The 26,682-nt window shown below is 42.6% G+C and overlaps 1 protein-coding gene across 1 annotated transcript in view; it reads right to left on the bottom strand.

Moving 5' to 3' along the window:
- Positions 1 to 26,682, bottom strand: part of DNAH9 (dynein axonemal heavy chain 9) — a 312,997-nt gene that overhangs the window by 231,111 nt on the left and 55,204 nt on the right. The window contains exons 16-22 of the mRNA XM_020280809.2: positions 24,957 to 25,153; positions 24,438 to 24,862; positions 11,025 to 11,247; positions 10,057 to 10,223; positions 3,243 to 4,113; positions 662 to 792; positions 190 to 316 (exon numbers count right to left, since the gene is read on the bottom strand). Of these exons, the coding sequence (XP_020136398.2) occupies positions 190 to 316; positions 662 to 792; positions 3,243 to 4,113; positions 10,057 to 10,223; positions 11,025 to 11,247; positions 24,438 to 24,862; positions 24,957 to 25,153 (2,141 nt within the window). The remainder of the gene's footprint in view (positions 1 to 189; positions 317 to 661; positions 793 to 3,242; positions 4,114 to 10,056; positions 10,224 to 11,024; positions 11,248 to 24,437; positions 24,863 to 24,956; positions 25,154 to 26,682) is intronic.

Here is a 26,682-nt window from a genome sequence, read left to right as displayed (position 1 = left end):
TCCCTGTTAGGGAGTAGCCTCTGCTGGGCTGGAGGGGACCCTCGGCCGCAGTAACGGCGGGAACACAGAAAGCTCTGACGTGACAGATGACGCTGGTGGCAACACAGGCCTGAAATACACACCCTGCCAGAGAGAGGAGGCTTAATGGAGAGCCTGAAACTCGCCCTGTTGGGAGCACCCCCAGCTCACCTGCTGCGGGGCTGTGCTGTTGGAAAGGATGTCTAACAAATCGGAAGAGGAGAGAAAGTAAAACCGAGGGAAGGCAAGCCTCTTGGTATCCAGGTACTCTGCCAGGGCCTTCTCACACAGGCACAACCTGGGGGCACAGAACACAGGATTCCTAATTAAGAATGCCTGGACCCCATAGTACACGTATATTACCTAAACACAAATATATGCAAGGTGTGGGATTTATGCAGAAATTAGCACAAGAGACGCTCATGGATATTTGCAAACACACACACTGATGCATCAGCATACACATCAGCATACACACTTCTAATAAGTGTTGCCCAAACACACAGGTGAAACAAGGGATGTGCATGGCTACACATATTCACTCACTCACTCGGGCATTAAATACAGCAGAGATTTCAGAGACAGGAGTGGGGAGGAAATACTGCCTTTTTGGATAAAAGAGCCGTAACGAGCTGACCATCACCTGCTTTGAATATCCTCCAGTTTTTCATAAAGACCTGATTTGTTGGTGGCTTCCACGACATTTGGAGTTTTCTGAGCATCATATGCTAGCTCTTTAAAGTCAGTGTCAATGACTTCGAACCTTTTCGAATCCTACGAATAAAAATGAGGGGAAACATGAATTATCACTGTCCTCAGTTCCTAGAAGCTGCCCTCAGGTAGCCAGGCAGAAGCAGAAACCTGTTCCTGGGTTGTCCAATTCAGATGAGACTCAAAGAAGGAAATATTCTTAGCTTGAAATAGCAGTTCTCAAACATTTATGTCTCAGAGCCTATTTACACTTTAAAAAATTATCAAGGAGTCTGAAGAGCTTTTGTTTATATAGGTAATACTGTATCTATCAATATTTTCTGTATTAGAGACTAAAGAGGGTTTTTTTTGGTGGAAATTTAAAAAAATTTTGTTAATTCATTTAAAAAGCCCAATAATAATGTAACAATAAGCCCATTATGTTAATATAAATAACATGTTATCAAAAATAATTATATATTCCAAAATAAAAAATAACAGACGAAAAGGTGGCATCATTTCACTTTTCTTTTCGTCAGATCTCTTTAATGGTTGACTTAAGAGGAGACAGCAATATTTTCATATCTACTTCTGCATCCAACTTATTGTTATATCTCATACCACACAGCCAGCCTCTGGAGAACTTCACCATATGCTCATGGAAGACTGAGAGCAAAAACATAGGCAAATAACATGTTAATATGATTAGTAAGATATTTCTGATTTTGAGGACCCCCTGATATTTCTGATTTTGAGGACCCCTCATGGACCACCCCCACCCCAGGAATAAACCACATGATTGCTAAGTCAAGCAGATAGTGGATCTAATGTTTTTTCTGGGCCCATGCAAAAGTCTATATAACCAAAGTAAGTTTCCCCTCAGCAAATGCACTACTATGATGTCAAAATTAATTAGATACCATCATTTCCCCCAAACACCACCCCGCCACATTGTCACTGAAATAGTAACGTGTGCAAAGATCTTTAGCCCAATACCTGGCACCTGCTAAGAGTTTGTTGTATTATTACTACATGATAATAATCATAATGCTACATGCTTTATGCATTGTTTTAACGAACTGTCTGGAGTAGATGCTAGTATTAGTCCCAATTTACCTATGAGGAAACCAAGCATGTGCACAAATGAGATTAAGTAACACGCCCAAGGTCCCGCAGCTCTGTGGGAGGACTCGAGCCCAGGACTGCTGTCCCCACCCTCTCTGATGCACACCCCTCTCCCAGGAAGATTTAAAAACGAGAGGGCTGGGTAAAGGAATTCACGATTCCTCCATGACATGTTTTGCTTCAGTTAAAAACAAAAGAGTATCAAGGTTGTGGAAGTATCAGAAATATCTGGCACAAATGTTCAAATGAAGCAAGCTGGATAGAAAAATTGTAATTATGCTGACAGCAATTATGTAAAAATATGTATACACACGAACACGAGTGGGAAAAAGTTCATAATGAATGAACATAGTTACTAGTTAGGATGTAAGATTATGACTGATTGTATTATGTTTTGAAATTGTTTCTGTTATATTGTTAATACAAAGAAAATAAATGCATTTACATATTTTGTACATACACCTGTGGCACTGTTTAGAAGTCAATGCTACTGATTCTTTGATGTTTCTAATTAAAAGCTCTCAAACGTCTCCTTTGAAGTCGCTACAAAAGTCTCCACCTATGTCCTTGCCCCAAGTAAGCCTGACCCTCTTCAGCCACTGGCATTGGAGATGAAATCTGGCCCATTCAATCTGACTTAATTACAACTGCTACAACAGAATTTTTTTTCTGTTATTTTTTTATTGCAAATATACAATCTACATTATTACGCTAAAATACTTTTGTGGGATTAGCTGGAAAACTATGTTTTGGTGGAATGTGCTTTAATTTCTAAATGTGGCCTGGACAGCTCGTGACATTTTGGGATCAAACTAATTTCCAGAGGAAAGTCTGGAAAAAAAAATTTTTAAATCAATTAAAGTCCACTGAAAGAGTGGTAAGTTAATAGCATATTACTTAGGATGAATTAGAGGGGACGGTCAAACACAGGGAAGGTAATAATGAGAAGAGCACATATTTTAGGGAAAGCACTGCTCGGTATTTAGCTAACAACTGGCATTTAGCACGCTGGCACAGGCAGGAGGTTTACAGAATGGCTTGCTGCCGAGAAGGACTGGAATTTGCCTGGGAACAAGGCTCACTTTCGGTCGATACTGCATTGTAATGATCCGGGGAGCAACCCAAGAGGAGCTCATCGGAAACTGCAGTGGCTAATATTTTTGGTCTCCTTTCTTGTGCACACTTTTCTTTTCTAAAAATGAAGTTTTGCACCCATGTAAGCACAAACTGGTTGGTGTGCGTTTCACTGCCTCCTCTCTCCCTCTGCCTGACTCTTGAGGGTGGGTAAGGTCAGCACCTGTGCAAGGTGCCCTTAAGGAAAGCCAAAGTAGGAAGACAGAAAGGATAGAGTTCAGACAACGCAGGGCCCGGGTGATCTTCCCTGGACCTGGGTCAGAGAATACGGGTACCTGGGGTAGCTGAGCCCGGATATCTTCAGATCCAATGAATATGCTCTCCAGGTGGGTCCACGTGCGCTGCACCTCAAACCAGATGGAGATGACGGCGTCGGCTGTGGACAGCTTCTTCTGCCAGCCTGACACTTCCTCCAGGAAGAAAGCAACATACTTGGACATCATCAGGTTCTGGAGTTGAACTTGATTATCCTCCAGAACTTCTATGAGGTCCTCGTCAGACCTCAGCAGGGGAACACTGGTCCGCTGGTGGGGCTCGTACTGGAATTCCATGCCAGCCCAGGTGGTCTGTAGCTCCTTTAAGGTTTTTTCCATACCCATCTCTTTCACAGCTTTGTCCACGATGCCCCGGACCTCGTCCTCAAAGCGGTGCAGCTGGAGCTGCAAGAGGTGCGCCAGGGTGGTGTCCTTGTCCATGGTGAAGCTCACGCCAGTGGCCTGCATCAGCTGCCTCCAGTGCCGCTCCCGGATGGCCGGATTCTGCAGCTCGGCGACTGCCCGCAGGGAGACCAGGGTGTTCAGCACGGTGCTTTCCAGGCCTGTGAATGCGTCCCAGGCCATGACCTCCTTGTCCAGGTTCCGGATGAGCCGGGCAAACCGCTTGCACTCCAATTCCATGGCTTCCACATTGATGTCCCTCCAGGTGGTGGTCTCCCAGGCGCGGATGCTGGCGGTCACCATTCCAATGGTGTCCCAGAGCTCCTTCAGCTGGCACACCTCCTTCCTGCACTGTCTCAGCTGCTTGTAGTCAGGAACGATGACTTCAAACAAGCTGGCAGACTCGGAGATGGAGGCCATGGTGGATTCCATCTGCTGGAGCTCGATGTGCCTGGCATCCAGCATTTGATGAGGGCTGACGCTATCAAATCTGCAAAACACAATGTGTTCCCTTTGTAACTACAGCACGCAGGGGCTCCTCTCCTAGTCATTAAGGTAACAATCAGCCAAAATCTTTAAATTCTTAGTAATCCAGGAAAGAGCAGTGGCTTGCACCAAAGCCTCTAACCCTGGGAAGAAAAGACATTCGGGATAGGTTGGGGTGGGGCAGGCATGGAGGAAGGGCAGTCCAGGAGGATCAGCATGTTTGGATCTCCTGCACCCAGGTGTTGAGGGGAACACCCCCTTATCCAAGCACCTTTCAGACTCTGCCCTTTATTTAGCTGTTGGCTTCTGGAAGACCACTTGACATAAAGGAGCACTGTCATATTACAGCAGAGGCTGGAAAGCCAAAGCCGCTGCCAGGACACCAGTGGCAGGCAGTCTTAAAGTGGCAGAGCCGCCACTTAGAAGTCTAACCCTGGCTCTCTCTGGCATCGCTCCCTCTGGGGCTCTCAGCTTCAGCTGCATATTAGGGTCTTCTGAAAGCTTCGAGAGATCCCTAAGCCTGACTACTTCCAGATCGATTAAATCAGAATCACTGGGGTGGGACCCAGGCGAACTCCGCGGGTGATTCCCCCGTGCCAGGGAGGCATCCTTGTCTATGGTGAAGCTCCTGCCGGTGCCTGCATCAGCTTCAGGCAACAGTGCTCCAGGTCAGAGAACCGCCATTGGTAACCCTGGAGGCTGGATGCAAAGCCCACACCGGGCCCTAGAGAGCCACGGTAGCTCTCCACTGCGTTCCTCGGGTCTGGACCCTCACCTTCGTGAGTCCCTCCTCCAAGTTGTCACCCAACCTCCCTTTTCTGCTAATGTCCATCCTTCTCTGGACTGCTCCCTCCTGCACCCTGGGGCAGCCTCTAGCTCTGCACTTGACTCCTGTATCTAGCACCGTATCTAGCTCTTTCGTTCATGTTTCTTCAACCCTCTTCTCTCCAGTGCTTGTGGCTCACATGCATGTGGAGAATGCTCCTGAACCTCGTTCCTGTTGACAGGCTTTACTCTGCCACCCTTCGAGGCATGCATTCCGGGCATAGCCTGGGCTCCAAAATAAGAACCCTACGTGCAAGGAAACCCACATGGTCAGTTGGGATTTCTTTGGTCAGGGGCATCCGTAACCCTGGTGATCACGGACACTCTCATTTTCTTCCTCCCACCCCACTTTATCTACCCCCTCCCATCCCTGAGCCCAGGTTTCCTTGTCTCTGTGTGCTTGGAGGACTAAATACTGGGGATGCCGTGGCTTAAGGGAGAATAGTGTGTTCTTCTAAAATCACAACAGGGCACCATGGGGCTCCTCCTCAAGGGGAAGTTGAGAGGAAAGGAGTAACTGGAGAATTGGCTGCTTCCTCCTAGCTGGTGTATGTGCATGTACTTCTATCTGTGTGCACACGTGTGTGTGTGTGTGTGTGCGTGTGTATGTGTGTTGGCTGGTAGGGTACGGAAAGGAGGGGAAAAGAAAGAAAATAACATGCAAACTCCTTTTTCTTGAACTGCCCCTTCTCTCCGCTGACCTTAGAAGTATTTGATTTGACAGCTGGAAAGTAATCCTAATTAAAGGCATTTACCTGAACTGCTTACCACTTAAGCCTAATTACCATGCAACACAATAACAGTTATGGATACCATTAAATTAGTGTCAGATTAACTTTGATGCTCATTATGTTTGATTCCCAGTTGTTCCGTCCACATGGTGCTTGGCTCGGGTCCTGTGGTTGGAGAGTGAGACTGAGTATCACCTGCACCTCTTCCCTGTTCCTCCACTCCCAGGCATTTCAGAAAAGAGCATGAGGTTGGGGAATCTCAGACTTGAAGAGGGATCCTCTGTCTCTACAGACAAGGAGATCTGTCCCCTGTGAGGAGCTGTGGGATGAGGACAGAAATGGAACATGCTCGTGGCGAGTGGCAGACACACATGCAGTTAGTTACCCAGCTGTTTCTTACATTTGTGTCATTCTGTGTCTTTGTATGTGCTGTTTCCTTGTCCAGAGTATCCTTGCTTTCCCCTCCCTTCCCCTCTGAACAGCTCCTACTTGCCAATGGCTCTTGCTTGCTGTTACGAGCACCATGTTCTACAGGGGTGTGAGCCACCCCCCAGTGAGGGTTAAAGATAGCACCCAGTGTCCATGTCTTAGTACTCATTTTTGAAATAGTCCCTGAGGCCGTAAGTCCTTGAGGTCAGGAAAGGGAGGTCACCTTGAAACCCTAGCATGAAATTCTGCAGGCTTTCCACAAAGCCCATGCAGCAGACATGGGGAAAGAAGGCCTTTTGTTCTGCCTGCACAGTGTCTGTTGTCTCTTCAATAGCTGGAGAAAAGAGGAGCATTAGTCATTCAGCCTCCCAAGAATGTATCCACATCCTAAGACATGCCATTTGTTTAGGTTGACCCTGTTCTTAGAGTTAATTCAACTCATTCCCATGATTTAAGCTTCTATAGAGCAGATGAGGTTGTGATCTCAACAGTGGAGTTAGCAAAATGTAGAGATTCTCTCATAGAATCTGGTTGCCCACTGAAAACCTAATGGTCTCCACTGAGCTGGAGCTCACATGGGTAGGTTATTTTGGCTAAGCAACCCCAGGTTACCTTGGTCTTGATGTAGTATGAAGATTATACATCGTGGCACCATTTCTGAAGGTCAGGAAGACTTTGCTCAGGGTCAGGAAGACCAAACAACAGAATGCTGCCCGAGTGTGGAACATTCCTTTCATTCAAGGGAGAGAATTAGGCACCGATTTTAAGAGTTGCACAAAGTCCTTGAATCTGAGTATGATGATTTAGCCAATTACTGTGAAGCATGAGAGCTCAGCTAGAAATATGCTGAGATAGCTTAGAGTTAAGAACTAAAGGAGGAAGAAAAATTTGACTTGGACATGAAGAAAAACCTCAACTCAAGCATCCTGGCACTGTCCAACTGCAAGGCCCTAACGAGACACTTGTTTTCTTTCTCAAAGACAAGAACATTATAAACTGAGCTTAATCTGTATAATCTAACCAGGAACAGAAGCTTGCGTTCACAGAGGAATATACCAAGGTCTGCAACTTAGAAAGTTACAAATGATCTAAAAATGAAGAAACCAGAATTAAACTCATTTGCCACACATGGTACCTAAAAAATTTTTAACACTCCTACAAATCACACTAAGAAACAAAGCAAAACACATGAGTTGACGCCCACTAAGTAAGACTCCCTTTAGCGATAAATCCACAGTTCTGTTCTAGTCCTGATGTTTTTCTTGACAAGAAGAGAAGAAATACATCAAAATTGCAGTAGCGTTTGGTTCCCCACACTGCTGTGAGCAGTTCTTTTCAAAGCATTCTCTTCCAAAGATTCATCTGCATGTCAAATCAACACATGTGAATTTGAAAAACCCAGCTAAGAGTGGCAATATCCTCACAGCTAGCAGACTCAAGTGCTGAGAAAGAAAAATGAGCCCAGATATAAAATAAAAAGAAATTTTAAAAAAACCAACAACAGCTTATCAACATACACATGATACAACTATGAAGGAGGGATACCAGATTTCTAACAGACATACAAAAGCACACCATGTGTTTCCTTTTCAAGCAGTCTCAGAAGTCTCCTTTGGAAGATATTCCTCCAAAAACCTTTGAATTCTTTTTTTTAAATTGTCTTAAGAGACAGTTGATGCAAAGATATTAATGTCATTATTTTCATGGCCTTTGGTGTGGTTAACATTAAGTAGTATTACCTCATTGGAGAACTTCTCTCCGCAACCAACTTTGGCTGTGCTTGATTGGTGTTCAATTTCGAAAATTCAATTGCATGCCCAAAGGAAAGTCAAAAGAATAATGAGCCTCAGACTCTGAAAGAATAGTCCCCAAAGGAGTTCCGCAAATGTTTTGAGCAACAAATGATGCTTTGGAACAAGAGCATGGCTCCTAAGGTAATTATTCTAAAGGGATACAGACCCATTTGGAGTTACAAGCCCTGGCATAATTGCTTAAACACTTCGGTACGGTGCTCACTGGCCGCGAAACTTTGCCCACAGCCGGCACTCATAGTCCGCACGATAGTTTGTGCTGTGCATTGACGACAAATCCATTTTGCTCTTGTGTGATGAGGAAAGCTTTAAAGCACTGAAAGCTTGTTTTACTGTACAGGCAGTTTTACTTGTAATATAAATCAGAATAGGTAACAAATACATATATGTTTTCATTACGTGATTTTTAAATGTTCACGATTTTATTTTGATAAATGAAAAGTTAGAAAAGTCATATCACGGCTGTCGGCTAACGTCGCTGTGCACATTCACCTGTGGCTATCGACTATAGTCGACTATAGAGGTTAAAAAGGAAACCCACTGCTTCCCTTTAGGGTAGCAGTTCTTAAACTTGGCTGCACATTGGAATCACTTGGGGAGCTTTACAAATTATTGACACATGGGTCTCACCCTCAGAGGGCCTAATTTAGTTGGTCTGCAGGACACTCTGGACATTGGGCATTTAAAAGCACCCACCTAACATGCAGCCCAAATGGTGGCACACCATTTCAGAGTCATTTGTTTTATGTATTTACATCTTATTTCTAGCTTATATACCTGTCTTTCACTGCGTCTTAACATACTCATCTGGTTCTCTCTAGCCCCAAGAATAATGGTTGGGAGATAGTAGCTGCTTAATATAGGTTTGATGAATGAACGATAAAAATAGTCCCCTACCGCATGCCAGGTCGGATGAGCAACCATCCTAGTTTGCCCAGAACAGAGACTTTCAATACTAAAACCAGAACAGTCTGGGTCAGCCAAGATTATTGGTCACTGTAGTGCCAGGGACAATGCTAAACACTTTCAACATTCTCTCTCTAATCCTAACAACGACCCTATGCATAGGTGCTATTATTACTATCTGCATTTTACAGATGAGGAAACTGAATCACAAAGGTATTAAGTAACTTGCAGTGACACAGGCAGGAAGTAGCAGACCTGACATTAGACCCCAGGCAGCCTCCACGCAGGTCCATGTGCTTATTCACTGTATTATATTTCCTTCCAATAAAGTAGTGATTTTTTTTTTTGGTTTGGTTTGTTGCTTTAATATTTCTGCAGGTAAATAGCCTTTGAAAATGAAAAGATTTCTCAGTTCCTACCTAGGGAATTTTCCAGGTTGGGGATTTCTAAGTCTATTTACCTAACACTGCAGAGGACACCCAGCAGGAAACCTGGCCCAGGGAAACAGAAAGCAAATCCCAGGGCTGCAGTGAGTGTAGGGGTTGCCCAATCCGGCTGGCACATTGGCAGACACAGGGCCAGCTGGTCCTCCTGGCGGGAGCACACCCCCCCCCACGCTGAGTGGTGGGCCAGAAGCAGACCGGGGCAGACCTCTCCACCACAGAAGGAAACTCTGAGAATGGAACCCCGGGGGTGCACACAGTGGGCACCTGTGAACGGTGCTGCCTGCCTTAGAGTTGCTTTGTTTATGTGAAGACCTGCAGGGGGTGTCTGAGCCTAGCCACGTGGAGAGGAAACCCCCCCTCGGAAGTAAACCCTCACCTAACTCCTTCCTTTAGCCTACCCAAATGCCTTCCCAAATTATTTTAAAACTCTAGCAGTTGCTTTTTAAAACCAAAAGAAATCTGTAAGAACTTAGAACGCTAAAGGCTTAGTATAATCCTAGTGATTTTACCGCATAAAATCCCTTTGTAAACTTGGAGGGAGACACAAGAAGCATCTAGAGTTTTTTAAAGGCAAAGGGTTTCTCTACAGTCTTTGGTTATCTCACAAGGGTCATGAAGGGACGTTGCCCACGTCAGCATCATGCTCCAGCCAGAGAACCTCAGTGGGAGGGGAGGTCACGAACGCCTCTTCCTCTTCGTCTGCAGGAGGAATACACATGTGCAACAGAAAGACCACCCATGACTCAAAGATTGCACAGTTGAAATGAAAAGAGGCGGCAGTGGCAACGTCGGCCCATACCTGAAGGGGGCTTCTTTGCGGAACCGCTCCCAGAATTGCTGCTGTTCAGCTTCGAAGGCCGTGCACCTCTGGCGGAGGAGGGTCACCTCGTTTGCCTGCAGCGGGGCCACCTGCTGCCTCACAGCGATGGCCGTCTTTTTCATGTTGTTCCATTTCTCGGGCAGTTCCTGCAAAGGAGAGCTCGTTGTGGTCAGACCTCCAAGGTGCTCCCTCCTTCAACATGGCCCTGAAGCTGGACAGAACCCAGAGGCAGTCATCGATGCTGCACGGTGGCACTTAGATGTGCTGGTGTCACCTGCCCGTGCTCTACAATCCTCCCCACCCCCACCCTCCTCCTTGACCTACAACCTCGGGAGCCCGCACTCTCAGCCGCCACCTACTGCCGACGCCACGCGAACCGCTGTCCCTCTGACTGCCCTGACTCTGTGACAACTTGGAATGCTAAAGGTTCAGCAAAATCCTAGTGATTTCGCCGCATACAATCCCTTTATAAACCTGGAGACACAAGACGCTTCCAGGCTACTCTGGAAGGCAAGGCGTCTCTGCCATCTTCAGTTTCTACTGTTTCTACTATGTCGACAGTAACCCTTGACCTTTTCTTTGTTCTTTGGGAGTGCTTGGTTATTTCCTTTTATGCCCCACGTTTCCTCTTAGACCAACTTATCCTTCAGATCTGCTTTTCTTCTCTGAATCCAAAAACTGGCTCATCTCGAATTCTGGAAAAAGAATTCTTCATCCATATTACTTCTCCCATATATCTCCAGCATTACATACTCCCATAGTTTCTAGAAGGTGCTAGAAGGTTCTAGAAGACATTATGCATATGCCACACGTTATAGTTACAAGAGATGGACCTTGAGTCTACACTAAACCCTGTTTTTCATTCACTGAACCCCTTCTCATCCCATTCTGAGATCCTTAAACGTTTCCTCTGTTTCTTTTTATAAGGAATGCGTCCACACACTGACCTCCAGCTGCTTAAACACTGTATCTGGCCATTCTTGTTCATAGGTCTTCAGCAATTCAATCGTTTGCTTTAAAGGCTCGAACATCTCATCAGTGCCGCTCTGCCGTTCTTTAACAGCCATAAGGTGTCCCATAATCTCAACCAGTCCTTTGAAATCTCCCTTTTCGACTTTCTTGAGCAAGCCGTTCTCGCTGTTCTTTATAAACTCTTCGAGGTCGGCCAAGCTGATGAACACAAAGGGAACATGAGGAGTCATTCTCCTCCCACTCCCCAGAAGGAAAATTCATTTATGTCCCTCACGATAATAGCTATTATTGTGGAAAGCTCACCATGTACCCAGCACTTTGCTAAGCACTCTGCATACACTATGGTAAAAATGTTGCCTTTCTGCACAAGCATCAAGGTTACCATGAAAGACAAAGACTGAGCTCTGTTCCACAGAGACATGGCATCTAGCTGTAACCTGCAGAGGAGGCTGGACCAGAAAAGGGATAGCAGTGGGCAAACTGGTGAATTTGAATTAGGCCTGTAGATTAGTTACTGGTTCTCCATCAATATTAACTTCCTAGTTTTTGATAGCTGTACTACGGCTATACAAGATGCTACCACCGGGAAAAGCTGGGGGAAGGGTAAAAAGGAACTCTTTGTACTATTTTTGCAACCCTTTCTGTCAAGTCTGAAATTACTTCAAGGTGAAAAGTTACAAAATAAAACAAAAATTTACAAATTTAAAAAATGCTATGGCCTGTAAAGTCACACACACACTTGAATTTGATTTTGCACACTTATTAGATTATGTGACCACAGCCAAATCCTTTAATGTCTCTGAGCCTCAAGTTTCCTCACCTATAAGATTGGAAATGTCATTTCTGTTTCACTGGTTATAGGGAAAGTTAAATGAGATTCATTCTTGAATTCAACAAATCTTTAGTGAGCGTCTAGTATGAGCCCTAGCATGCTTCAAAGTTCTGAGGACAGAATGATAAATAAGATAAACAAAGACTTTGCACTTACAAAGCTTATATTCTAGCAGAAAAAATAGAAAACAAATCAAAGAAATAAGTTGTGTAATTGCATGTAGTAATGAGTGCTGATGAAAAACTAAATCAGGATAAGGGGATAGAGATTAAAATTAGGACTATTCTCTATGGAGGGGTCAGCAAAGTCCTTCCTATGCAGGTGATAGTGCAGAAGAGAAATAACATAAAGGGATGAGCCACAGAAAGAAATGGGAGAAGAGCATCCTGGTAGAGGGACAGCACAAGCAAAGGCCCTGGGGTTGGATAAAGTTTGATTTGTTTGAAGAAAAGGGAAAAACTCAGGGTGGCCAAGCATAAGGAGAACAGGGGGATGTGTGGCAGGAAAAGAGGTCGGAGGACTAACGAGGAGCCTTTTTGGCCATCGTAAGAAGTCCAGGTTTCATTCTAAGCATGAGAATTCTGAGTAGCAGAATGCATGATCTGACTCAGATTGCCATAAAGCTCTGGGGCTGGCGGAGAGCAGATTTTAGCTGGGAGTAGTGTTGCTGGCGATAGTGGCGTTGGTGGTGGGGAAAATAGGAATACAGGCTGGGAGGGCAGCTCAGCACTATTATTTGTTGTCCAGGTGACCAAGGATGTTGGCTTTAACTTGGCTGGTGGACGTGAAGAGTGGTCAGAGTCAAGATGCTTTTGCACGTAGAGCCAATAGGACCCACTGATGAACTTGGGTGAGCAGTGTAAGGGGATGAGAGACAACAATAATGACTCCTGGTGACAGAGTGAGTGGTGATGTCATTGAACGACGTAAGGAAGAATGGGGAGGGTTCGTTTTCCTGGTAGGGAAAGGGAGAACAGGTCTTAAACATTTTAGGTTTGTGATGCCTCACAGACAGTAGATGCCTAAGGGACATATTCATTAGGCAGTTGAACCTCTAAACCTAGAGTTTTTGAGAGATGGGACTTAAAATAGAAACTTGGTAGTCATCAGTACACAGATGTTTTTAAAGCATGAGGCTGAATGTCACCTGGAAAGTGCATGCAGATAGAGAGGAAGTCTAGGATTGAGGCTTTAGGAATTCTAGTATTTTCAGGACTAGAAGAGGAGATGAGCCCAGCAAAGGGAACTAAGAAGGCACAGCCAGTGAGATAGAAGGAACACAAGAAAAGTGAAGAATCCTGAAGGTCACAAGAAGAAACTCTTTGGGAAGGAGGGGGGATTAGCTGTGCTCAGCACTGCTGAGGAGTAGAATTAAAACGAAAACTGGTAACTATGGATTCAACCATAGGGAAATCACTGGTGTGCTTGACAAGAATGGTTTCAGTGGAGTGGTATAGTAAAATCCCAGTGGAAAGAAAGTTAGCAAATGGTGGACTTCTATTTCAGCTCTATGGTATACATGGCAATATGAAAAACCCCTCTGATAAAACAACTGAAATACTTCAGCAAATATTTCGAAATTATTTAAAAGCATATCACTAAGGTGGCATGAAATGAAGAAATCTCTGGAGCCTAAAAATGTAGATAGACTAATGGCCAACAAACATATGAAAAAATGCTCAACATCTCTAATCATCAGTGAAATGAAAATCAAAACCACAATGAGATACCACTTATCCCCAGTGAGAATGGCCTTTAGCAAAAAGGCCCCAAACAATAAATGTCGGTGTGGATGCGGAGCGATAGGAACACTCCTACTCTGCTGGTGGGACTGCAAACTAGTGCAACCTCTGTGGAAAGCAATACGAAGATACCTTAAAGAGATACAAGTAGATCTACCATTTGATCCAGCAATCCCACTACTGGGCATCTACCCAAAAGAACAAAAGACACTCTATAAAAAAGACACCTGCACTCGAATGTTTATAGCAGCACAATTCACAACTGCAAAGATGGGGAAACAACCCAAGTGCCCATCAATGCATGAGTGGATTAATAAAATATAATATATGTATACCATAGACTCAGCCACAAAAAACAATGGTGATCTAGCCCCTTTTGTATTATCCCGGGTAGAGCTGGAACCCATTCTACTAAGTGAAGTAGAATGAAAAAAATAAGCACCACGTGTACTCACCATCAAATTGGTATTAACAGATCAACACCTAAGTGCGCATACAGGAATAACCTTCATTGGGTGTCGGGCAGATGGGAGGGAGGGGGAGGAGATGGGTATATACACTCATAATGAGTGCGATGAGCACTGTCTGGGGGATGGACATGCTTGAAGCTCTGACTCGGGTGGGGCCAGGGCAATATACATAACCTAAACATTTGTACCCCCATAATATGCTGAAATAAAAAAGAAAAAGAAAGAAGAAGAAAAGATTGGTAGCTGCAAAAAAAAAAAAAAAAAAATGTAGTGAAAGCAAGAGCCCTGGGAGGTAAGCAAGATCCAATGCTGACTTCCACATGATACTTTCTACTGAACCTTGGAGACTCCGAGCTTCTATTTTGATTGTTTTATGGGATATGAAGGACAGGTGATTAAGTGTAGGGTCCACAAAAAGTGAGGAGGCTTCACCTAAGGTTGGGACCATGAGAATAAGCAAAAAGTAAATATGCTGTGTGGAAAGGGATAGTATGAAAACTGGCCTGTCTTGACCTTGGCACTGGGGGACTCCTGTAGGGTGTAGTCCAACTGGACCAGGGTTGGTAGAATCCCTAGAAGACTGGCAGAAACAGACACAAATCCTTTCTGTGGGAATGCAATTAGAATCCAGTCTGCAAAGGATTCCTTTACCATGGGTAAAATTCTAAGTAATATGATTTTATAATTTAAAAAAAATCACAAAATACACAATGAAAAAAGTCACCATGAGTGGGAGTCAGCAGAAACAGTGAAATTAAATTTGTAAAGGTGTCAGATAGTGGAATTCAGTTGAAGAATGTAAAATTGTAATATTTAATATATTTACAAGACAAAAAGAGTTCTTGCTTAGGTGCCTTGCTTCATTGTTTCTGTCCCACATAGCAGTAGGGAGTGGCTTCTCTGTAGCTTCTTAGACATTAGTTCAAGATTGACTAAGAAAAACTTCTTCGTTTTGAACAGGATGTATCAGTTTATAAAGAGAAATGCTTTCTTTAGGAATCAGCCTTTGGAAGCCCAGATAAGTTCTTACAGTCCCAGGAGATCACTGTCCCTGTCCACAGCTCTGCTTGCCCTTTATGTTTAGGCATAAATCTAGCATTGTCACAGAGAGGCAAGAATGGCAATTTCAGAGGTTCTCCAAGTCTGTGATAATGTACAGACCTTTGTATTGAATGATGGATTCAGAGAAGTGACAAAATTTATTGAAGTGGATATCTGTAGAATTATGGCCTGTGATAGCATTACTTTTTGAAGAGAAGCATAGAAAAAGCGTCTAATATATGTTCTAGCAATGCAAAAATGACCATACTGTGTTATGTTGATGGGAACACCAGGAGAAAGGAGCTAATAATTTTCTGTGGGCTTTTATGTCACCTTTAACATATGGCATGAAGAAACAAATCATTTTTAACTTGACAGATCAAAAGTTCGTGTTGAGATCACCCTCTAATAGATGTATTCTGAAACTTGAAAAAGCAAAGTCTTAAAATTTGGGAAAAGAAAAAGAGTGTAAAAACGAGCAAGCAAAATTGTAAAATAACCAAGTAGAAGGTCTAAAAATAGAAAATATAATTAAAATTTAAATATCAATGAGTTTATTAAACTGGAGATTTAGACAAAGCGGAAAGGGAATTGGACTGCTGTATCATGAATGTGGAGAAGTTATCTAAACCGCAGGGCAAAAAGACAAAAAGATGAAAAATATGCAAGTTATTAAATGACATGAGATAGTGAAAGATCTTGAATAAGTGTAATAAGAGCTCCAGAAGGAGATAATAGCAAGAATAGGCAAATATATATATATGTATATATATATATATACATATATATATATTTGAGGAAAGTCTGGCTGAGAATTTTCTTGAATTGCTGAAAGACACTAAATGTAAGATCAAGAAAGCCCAGCAAATCTCAGGCAGAGTGCATACAAATAAACCTTCAGATCAATACTTCAATATAAAACTGCAGATTACCAGAAGAAAAAAATATTAAATTATTATAGTTTCAGAGCAAAGACAGATTTCTACAATAATAAAAAAAATAGAACAACTAAACTGATGACTGCCGACTCAGCAGCAAAGATGGAAACCAGAACACAGTAGAAGAATATTTTCAATCATCTAAGAGCATTTATGTTATCCCAGAATTATTTCTTCCATAAAACTATGTTTTTCAAAAACAGAGCAAAATAAATATATTTCATGAAAAGAATGAATAAGGGAGTTTCATCAATGGACCCTTACTAAAGGAACTTCTAATGGATATACCTCTGTAGCAGGTCTATAATATAGAAAGATATTGGTAAATATGTTAGTAAATTTAGATAAACATTGGGTGTATAAATATTAAAAATGAAGTATAATTTGTGGGGTTTAAATAACTATTAATAATAGAAAATAATCTAAATTACTAGGAATGATAGAATATAATTAGATGGTTGAGCAACGGAGATTGAACTATTCTAAAGCTTTTGTATTGGTCATGAAGAGAGTAAAAATACTGATGAATCTATTCATTTTAAGGATGCTTATTAAAATAGTAGTGGTAACCATCAGAACAGTAGAACTACTAGTACAACATTCAAACTAGCAGAGGGAAAAAATGGAATAAGGAAAAAGAAAAGCAAAAGAAAGTAGGAAAAAAATTCTATGTAAAAGTAGTTAAGAAAGGAGGAAAAAGGAAAAGAATAACAAATAAAAAATATATAATAAAATCATAGGATTAAATTCAAATATAGCACAATAAATGTCAATAAACAAAGCCCTCCAGTTAAAAGATACATATTGTTAAAGTGGATAAAATAATTCAGGTCTATGCTGATTTTAAAAGTGTCTCCTAATATAAGGGTACATTAATGTTGAAAGATAAAAGATAAAAAGATATACAAGAGGCAAATACTACACAAAGAAAAATTGGTTTAGTTATATTAATAAAAGGTAAAACAGACTTTACTACAAGAAACATAGTGAGTGATAAAGATCTTTAATGTTTGGTTAAAAGGTTCAATTTCCCAGGAAGATATGAAAAGTCAAACTCTGTATGCCCATATAACATAATCTTAAAATATAGGAAAGAAAAATTTACAGAATTACAAGAAGAAATTGATAATATACCATCAAAGTGGAAGATTTTTTTAACACAATTATCTCAGTAATAGATAAATTAAGCAGATTTTAAAAAGGCAGTGAGGATACAGTAGATTCGCATAGAATTAACACATTTGTTTAAATAGGCATGCATAGAAAATTACACCCAGTAGTTATAGAATACACATTCTTTTCAAATGTGCCCAGAATATTTATAAAAACTGACTATATATACTGAATAAAACAAACTTCAACAAGTTTCAGAAGCTTGTTATTACATATATCACATTTCTGACCACAGTGCAATTAAATTGGAAATTAATAACAATAATATAACTAGAAAAACCCCATATTTGGAAATTTTAAAAAAATCTAAACCCATTAGAGTGGATATGAAAAATATTCAGAACTAAACTGCAACAAAAATATTATAAGCTAAAACTTGTGAGATGGAAGTAAAGTTGTACTTAGGGAATTTATAACTTAAAATGTTAATGTTCAAAGATACAGAAGAGTCAAAATTAATAAGCAAAGCATCTATCTTTTAAGTTATCCAAAGAATGGAAAAATAAATCCAAAGGCAGTAGTAAAAGGAAATAATAAACATAAAATATTGAAATAAAAACTATAATAAATAAGATCAATGAATTTATAAATGAGTTTTTGTTAACTATCTGGAAAAACTATTCAAGAAAGGAAGCCAGAAAGCATTAATACAAATGAATAAACATGAAAAGAGGGACATGACTATAGCCTTTGCAGAGATTAAACAGTGAGAGGATATTATAAATTTTATGGCAATAATTTAAAGATTTACATAAGATGGATACAATCTTAGAAAATATGACTTACTAAAAGTGACATTGAGAAATAGTAAATTTTAATATCCCTATAATCATTAAAGAAATTATAGGTTAAAATCTTCTTACAAAGAAAATCCCAAGCCCAGTTGGCTCAATAGGAAATTTAAATCAAACTTTCAAGGATCAGAGAATTCCAATATTACACCAACTCTTCCAGAGAATAAACAAGAAGGATTACTGTTTGTTTTATGAAGCTAACAAAGTCATAAGACCAAAATCTGATACAGACAGTATAAAAAAGGAAAATTGAAGGCCAATCTCATCATAAACATAGGTGCAGTGATGCTAAAAAAAAAACAACCAACAAAATAAACAAAACAATTGCAAGCAAAATCGATCAGGAGATACATTGGAAAAGATAATATTTTGTGTTGGATATATCTCAGTCATGCTAGGCTGGGTCAACATTACAAATCAAATAAATAATATATTTACCACTTAAACATTTTGAAGGAAAAAAACAGAACTATCTTAAAGGACTCAGAAAAAGCACCTGATCAAATTTTACATCAATTCGTGCTAAACTCTCTTAACACATTTAGAAGGGAATTTTTAAAATCAGATAAATATAATTCATAAAAAACTTATGGCAAATATTACCCTTAGCAGTGAATTGTTGAAAGCATCCCCTTTACCCCTTTAAGATCAGAGACAAGGCAAGAATGTCTGTTATCAACACTGTTATTCAACATTCTACTGGAAGTCCCAGTTAGTATAGTAAGGTAAGAGAGATAAAATGCATAAAGACTTAGAAGCAAGAAATTAAACGATCATAAATTGGTAGATGATGACTACGTACATAGAAAATGCAAGAGTATAAAGATGAATTATTAGAAATAATAAATTAATTTAGCACAATTGCTTGATGCAAAATCAATATACAAAAATCAATTCCATTTCTACAGAAAATATGATTTTAAAATATCACTCATACTAGAAACCAAAAAATAAAATCCTGAGGAATAAATCTTAACAAAAACATGCAAATTATTTTAAAGGCAACGATTGCAAAATTTCACTGACAGACACTGAAAAGGATGCAAATAAGTGAAGAGAGAACATGTTCTTGGACAGGAATACTTGATACTATAAAGATGACAATTCTACTCAAATTGATCACAATTTGATTCTACAATTCTACTCTGAAATTGATCTATAGTCACTGAAAGATAATCAAAATCTCAACAGACATTTTCTTATGAGGATTAAAATTATAAACTGAGGATTAAAATTTATATAAAATGGCAAAGGCCAAGAATTGTCAGGACATTCTTGATGAAAATGAAGCAGGTGGAGACTTGCCCTGCCAGACATCAAGATTTATTACAAAGCTATACTAATTAGGACTCCTTCATATTCATGCAGTTATAAACAAGGAAATACTTCATGCAAAAGATAAAATTTTAAAACTCTTAGAAGAGAATATAGGAAGAGTATCATTAGGATCTCAGGGCAAAAAAAAAAAAAAAAAAGGATTTATTTAACAAGTTAAAGGACAATGTAAGGGAAAAGTTGGACACATTTGGCCACACTGAAATTAAGGCCTATTCATCAAAATACACCACAAATGGCGTGAAAAGACAGGCCGCAAAATGGTAGACTATATTCGCGATACATACAACAGCAAAGGACAAGATATTGAATATTTAAGTAACTCCTAAATACCAAAAAGTAAAAGATAAAGTCCAATAGAAAAATGGGCAACAGACATGAATAGGCACAGAAAAGGAAACATGACTCACCAAAGACAAAAAGATGAGCCACCTTATTAAAGCTCGGAGTATTGCAAAATATTTACCACAATGCAATGCCACTGCACTTCACCAGACTAGCCGGGATTGAACAGTTTGTCGGCACCAAGAGATGCTGAGGTTGTTGGGCTACAGGCATGTTTACACGTGACTGTCTCTAGCTGGGACAGAGTTTGGCATTATATGCGTGCTCTTTAATTCAGCAATTCCGCTTTTGGGTATATACCCTAGAGGAAGGCTTGCCCATGTACCCCAAGAGGCATGTATAAGAGTACTGATAGCAACATTGTTAATATCAGGAAGGAAACAACTCAAATGTTCATCAACCGTAGAATGGACTGGAAAGTTGTATATTCTTCTAATGAAATATTCTATAGCAGTAAAAATGAACTACTGCTATACCTTTAACACGAGTAAATCTCAAACATGATGCTGAGTAAAAGAAAAAAACAGGACACAGAAAAATATACAGTATGGAAAAGTTTCATTTTTGTAAAGTTTTAATACAAATTTATATATATATATGTTTATATGTGTGTATGTACACACATGTATACATATATACATGTATATGTATATATATGTTCTGTTTCTTAGCTACATAATGCAAATGCAAGTATTTTTTTAAATATTTTTCTCTAAATTTCATGTATATTATATTTCATAATAAAACCTTTTGTAGAGAGAGAATGGGGGATGAAGAAGTAAAGAAACCAAGTATAGACAACTTTTGGGGAATTTCACCGTAAAGGAGTGTGCACGAAAATTGTGGTGTAGCTGGAAGGCCCTTGTGGGACCATGTTCCTTTTTCTTTTCTAATATGGCAGATATGACAATATGCTCACACGCTGTTAAGAATGTATAAGGGAAAACTTGACAATGCTGGAGGTTGGGAATATTTAAAGAGGAAAGTCCTAAGGGCAGAGGAAAGGAGCTGGATTCAGAGCAGCAGGGACAGCTTATCCACTGCCACAGGTCGTTGAATGCAAGGCTGCAAATGCAGGTGGGCTGGTGGATCTGTTGGTGAGGAGGCGAGTTCATTCTCTCATGATTGCTTCTGATTTCTCAGTGAAATGAGAACCAATGTCACAGGGGCAGAGAGGATATTTGAAATTTGAGGAGAGAGAGGAAACAGGAGTCTGGGAGATGGGGAAGTGTCTAGGAAAATGTGGAGGGCCTGCTTGCATTCTACATTCATAAATTTAATGTAGGATTGGTCGGAGAATGGTTTGATTTTGCTTCATCTAAGACGAAATGCTCAGGTGCAGGTGTGGAGTACTGCGTTTATAAGCAGAGTCAGGGTTTTGCAAGGTGGTAATGGGAGGGAATCGGGATTAAGGATGACAGACACTGAGAAAGAAAGCAGCAGGGTGCGTGGTTGGAAATCCTGGTGGATCTGAAGAATTCTACATGGCCGTGTTGCCAGGTGGGCTGGAAAGGTCCCATGTGGTGGTCAGAGAATGGCATGCTTCAGCTTGAGCTTTCGAGGGCAGAGCAATTACTTCTGCAGCTTTCCTTCTGCCCCATCAAGAATACAATATAGAAGTAAGTAGCAGCAGAATGGCAGAGGAAAAGGGCATTGGAGTCGGAGGCCAATGAAATAAAAGGCAGGTGCAATGGAGACTGTGTGTGGATGCTGGGTCATGGGGGGCGGGGGTGACTCTCGGCAGAAGGGTGGGAGAGCAAGACTGTGATCCAGATAATGAAAACTGCAATGATGAGGAAGGATGACTGAGGACTTGGCAGGGGACTGTGGCAAGGATGAGTGGTACTCATGGTCACATCAGAGGGGCTGGCAATTTTGAGGGAGGAAGGTGGTGAAATGATCTGCATGCAGCACTGAGAAAGCATCCATACCTTACAGACCTCCAGGCCTCTCGTGGTAGGAGGGATATGGCAGGAAAGTCAGTGTCTGCATGGGAGGGCTGGGGGGAAGCAGTGTCCTTACAGAAGCCGAGTTTCAGTTGGAGCAAAAAGGTGATGAGAGAGGACAAAGGGAACAAGGGTATTTGCTGCTGAGAGACCCTGAGGTCCAGTGAAGGAGCACAGAAGAGGCTTCGTGAGGGTGGGGCTGGGGGCTAAGCTGGACTAGGGCAGTAAACTGAGTAGGGCTGAGAGTGTAGATGACAAAGGGGGTTGGACTTCTGACAGTGAATGAAGTATGTGTGACCTAAGGCAAGGAGGGATGCATCCTGGCCCATGAAGGGAGGGTGGAAATCTCCTAATTGCATGGCACACAGTAGACGCTCAATAATACTGTGGTCCCCAAGCCCCAGGCCATGGACCAGTACTAGTCCCCGCCCTGTTAGGAACCAGGACACACTGCAGGAGATGAGTGGCAAGCGAGTGAAGCTTCATCTGTATTTGCAGCTGCTCCCCATCACTGGCATCACCGCCTGAGCTCCACATCCTGTCAGATCAGGGGCGGCATTAGATTCTCATAGGAGCGCGAACCCTACTGTAAGCTGTGCATGCGAGGGGTCTAGGCTGCACGCTCCTTATGAGAATCTAACACCTGATGACCTGAGGTGGAGCTGAGGCGGTGATGCTAGCACTGGGGAGCAGCTGCAAATATAGACCATCATTAGCAGAGAGGTTTGGCTGCACAATAAATGTCATGCACTTGAATCATCCCCAAACCAACCTGCTTCCCCCAGTCCTTGGAAAAACTATCTTCCGTGAAACTGGTCCCTGGTGACAAAAAAGGTTGGGAATTGCTGCAATTAATAAATGGTTTTTATTTTTCTTATTATTTATATTTTATCTAATCCTTGAGAACACAACAAAACATCTTCCTGATATGTAGCAAAGTAGCCAGTTTATGGAATCACCAACTGTTAAAGCTAGAAGGCACCTTAGAGGGATCCAGTCATACTGTCTTCTTTCAGAACTGAGGAAATAGGGGTTCAAGGACATGAACTCAAGCCTCCTAATTGCTCCACCACGAGTTCATCCTGTTAAACCCCCTGTCAGATCCTCTGAAGCCTTGCCTGGTAGATGTCCACGGCAGCTGCAGTCAACCATTCAGGGCCAATGCTCTGTACTGACCACGTGTTTGTGGTTCTTTCACATCTGGGGCCTTACAGACCGTGGAGGGACTGCCCCTGTGGGGCCAGCCAGTCCCCACAGAGAGCAGTGGCTGGTCTGCAGCACATCTTCCATATGCAACTGGCCGATCCAGGGCCCACCACCTCTTCTATGGGGCTTTTGCACTCTGGGCCACTATCTCCCTGCCCTAATCATCCCAGGGCTATTAGAACAGCTTTAGATCCTGCTGAAATCAGTCCAACTCTCCATCCTAAATCTGCTCCCTTCCCACAGAAACCACAGCAAAGCCCTTGCCCGCATTTCCTCCCCAACCCCCCTGCCTCCTGATGGCCCCAGTGTGTCCCGCGTGGCCCTGTGTGGCGTAGTATGCCCCTTCTCTCGGGGCCTGTGAGTAACAATCTGTCTTTTCCATGGCAGTCACCTCCAGATCTATGGCCTTGCCGTACCCAAATAATAACAAAACCTAGATTTTAAAACATGCCACCACGTCCTTGGATTATCAGACTTACCAACTGAGAGGGACCCCAGAGGAGCTGTCCCCCCAGCAGTGCTCCATTCTGGGGAATCTGTCACCGCCCCACCTCCCACCAGCAGTTTCTCTTGTTGCCCCTGAGCTCCTCAGTGAGCAAAAGCTTTCACGAATGCGAACACTGGCTGCTGCTTCTTAAAGACCTATGTAAAACATCCCCACAATGCCTTCCTGGAGTTTTCTACAGTGGTCCAACATTACCCTTGCAACGTCTCTTGGAGTTTATTTGTAGCTAGATAAAATCCTTGATTTTGCCATTTCATTTCTGCACATGGCTCCAGATCTCGGAGCGAGGCCGGCTCAGCATGAAGCAAGAGCAGCACCGGCCTTAGGAGAGGGTCGGGTGGGTCAGGTTCCCAGCGTCATCCCACGCACCAAAGGGTGATCCCGTACAGAGGGACCGTGGCTTGCCCACAGGATTCTGGTGGAGTTGGGGGTCGACATTCTGACTGTGGCGGATCTCTGGGCACAAGGCCAAGGTGGAGTGAGCGGGAGAGTGTTGATCAACTGCATCGCTCATTTAGAGGATGATGCTCTGGGTTAGAGAGACGGGTGCTGGGCTGGGGAGAGTCTAGGCCCACGGAGGAACAGACAGGATTTTAGACCCAGTCTGTGGCTTGGCTAGAATGGCACAGACAAGCACTCGGGAGTATGCGGTTTTAGCGACTTCCACATTGTCCAGCTGGATAATCTGAGACAAGGAGTAAGAATAAACCATAAAAGGCCCATCAGACCCCCTCCGCTCCCCAGGCTTAAAGAGCCTGCGCGGTCAGAGCTGCGAAGGGAGGCAGGACCTGCTGTCACTGCCTCTCACATCGTTCACTACTTACTGGGCGCCTTCCACACACGGGGCACCAAACGCAAATACGACAAAGAGGCCTTATCTGGGGAACAAGGAAAAGGGCAGGACTCAAGTTATCTTGGTGTTCAAAATCTCAGAGCCTCTAACTCACTGTTCTAATTTTTTATTTAACCAGCATACGCATGGGGGGAAATATGAAGAAGATTCAAAACGCGGTGCTCTGGCAGCCCAGGATGCCGGGAGAAAGTGAAAACAACTGTGCTACCTGTTAGTGACGTGGTCCACGAGATGCTGTTTGAACGTGAGGCTCCACCGCTTAATTATATTCAGCAGAGATGCTTTGAAGGGTCGAATATCGATTTTCATCCAGCTATCGAACACCGTGAAGGGCTCCAGCCTGCACACCTCTTCATAGAGCTTTTCGTAGGAGTCGATTTGAACTTTAAACTGAGGGAGGAGGGGCGGATTCTCTGGGATGCCATCCTCCGCGTGGGCTTCGATCTCCTCAGGGGTAGGGACGTGCCCGTACAGCAGAAACTGGCCCAGGATCTCCTTGCGGTCCTCCACATACAGGTAGGAATACTGGCTGAAGGTGTTCCGATAGCCACAGCCCAGGGCCATCACGGCCCGGACCCTGTCCATGAGCACGCTCCGCATGTTTGCCAGGTGGGCCATGCCCTCCACGTCCACCTGGGGAAGCGAGACGACAGCAGGTAGGTTACACCAGCCCTTGGCAGGAAGCCCCAGGCTAGGCTGGACGGCAGGGTGGCTGCAGATCCAGTACCTGGTAGTGAGGGGAGCCGTGTTGCGGGGAAAGCCGGGGCACCAGAGATGCTATCCCGAAAATGCTAGTTACGAGACCCTCGACGATGTCATAGAAGCCCCCTTTCACTCCGGAATCCAGAGACGGATAGAAAACTAACTCTGGGATAGCAAGGCTCAGTTGTGCTTCAAATATTGGGGTGGTTCCTGCCTTGCACTCTGAAAAAAAAGGGAAAACAAACAAACGAAAGAAGAATTGATAAAATGGGCAGAGTATGCTCCGAAAGCACCCAGAGCATCTCTTTCCTTTAGACAAGCTGTTAGAGCGTAGGAAAGATGGAAATGCAGGGTTTGCGAACACCCCAGAAAAGGCGAGGGGAACAGTCCTGCAGTGTTTCTCGACAGGGGGACCACTGACGCTTTGGATTGCAGGGCTCTCTGGGGCATCACAGGACATTTACTCTCCTTGTCCTCACAAAGCACATCCCAATAACTGATCCACCCAAGCCAGTCCCTTTCTGAGGCCAGAGCCTTCTAAGGGGTGACACAGCCTCTGGTTGAGGAGGGGTTGATTCTCCAAAGCCATTTTCTTGGAAACAGCTGATTTCTTCTGAGGCACAAACCATGCAATTCTACCGGCATCTGCTAGAACAGGGCCATGCCTGCCAACAACTGCATAGGCACCACCAACAAAGAGAAACTACAACCCTGCCTGTTCTGTTCCTTAAACGACAACTTATTTTAATCCTGTAGTCTCGTAGTGATAAAAATTTTAAAAACAGGTAAATAATTAACAAAGTCCTGATTACTTGCTAGACCAACTTGCCTTGCTAAATTTACATCAAAATACAACATGAAGCAAGATGTTCTAAGTACAGGATATATGCTTAAACTTTTATCAATAACCATTTATTTTCACAGATCTTTCTGATTGTAGAAATATTTAGGAGCCTCGTATGAGCTGGAGAATGTAGGTGGAGAGGAGACTACTCACTGAAGTCTACTGTCTTCTTATTCCCTATAAATAGAATTATAACTGGTGTGATTGAATTTCCCAGTCCTACTTATGGTTAGGTATGGCAATGAGATTTCCTCCCCAGTGGGCGTGGGAAGACGTGATGGTGCCCTTAAGACAGCAGGTGAGCTTTCTCTACCCTGTCTCTTCCTCTCCCACGGACAAGAGCCTGGAGGTAGCAGTGAGCCCCGTCAACCACAGAAATGAGGAGGGGCCCAAGAGAGTAGAGTGGTGGAGCCACAGCATGGAAGGAACTTGCCCCCCAAACTGGAACACTCACCTTAGACTATGAGGTGGAGGGTAGACTTCTTTGTCCTTTAAGCCACATTATTGATGGAGTGTTTGTTACCCCAGTGTAGCCATTCACCCTAACTAAAATACTTCAGGGTCCTCAAAGATATGCAAGACTAGGGCCTTGCCTTAAAAACTGGAGGGATGATAAGTTTGCATTATTGGACTCAGGAGAGCCCCATCAAATGCAGATTTAACTTAAAGGAATACAAATTTACCAGTAGCATAGGCATAGTGATTATACTATCATAAAATAGTTTTTAAAAAACACCTGTAATATTATGCTTTATATAGGTGCTCATGATATATTCTATATTACCATACATATTATATACTTATAAATTAATAGATAAGGTCTCAAATAATTTATAGAATTTAAAAGACTTTAAAGAATGTTTTGACTATATGAGATTTTTGCCCCATATTTTGACATGAGACCCTA

This window comes from Microcebus murinus, chromosome 18, assembly GCF_040939455.1.
Source record: "Microcebus murinus isolate Inina chromosome 18, M.murinus_Inina_mat1.0, whole genome shotgun sequence".
Lineage (NCBI taxonomy): Eukaryota > Metazoa > Chordata > Mammalia > Primates > Cheirogaleidae > Microcebus > Microcebus murinus.
The sequence above is the reverse complement of the archived record's forward strand: the minus strand, read 5'-3'. Positions and strand labels throughout refer to the sequence as shown.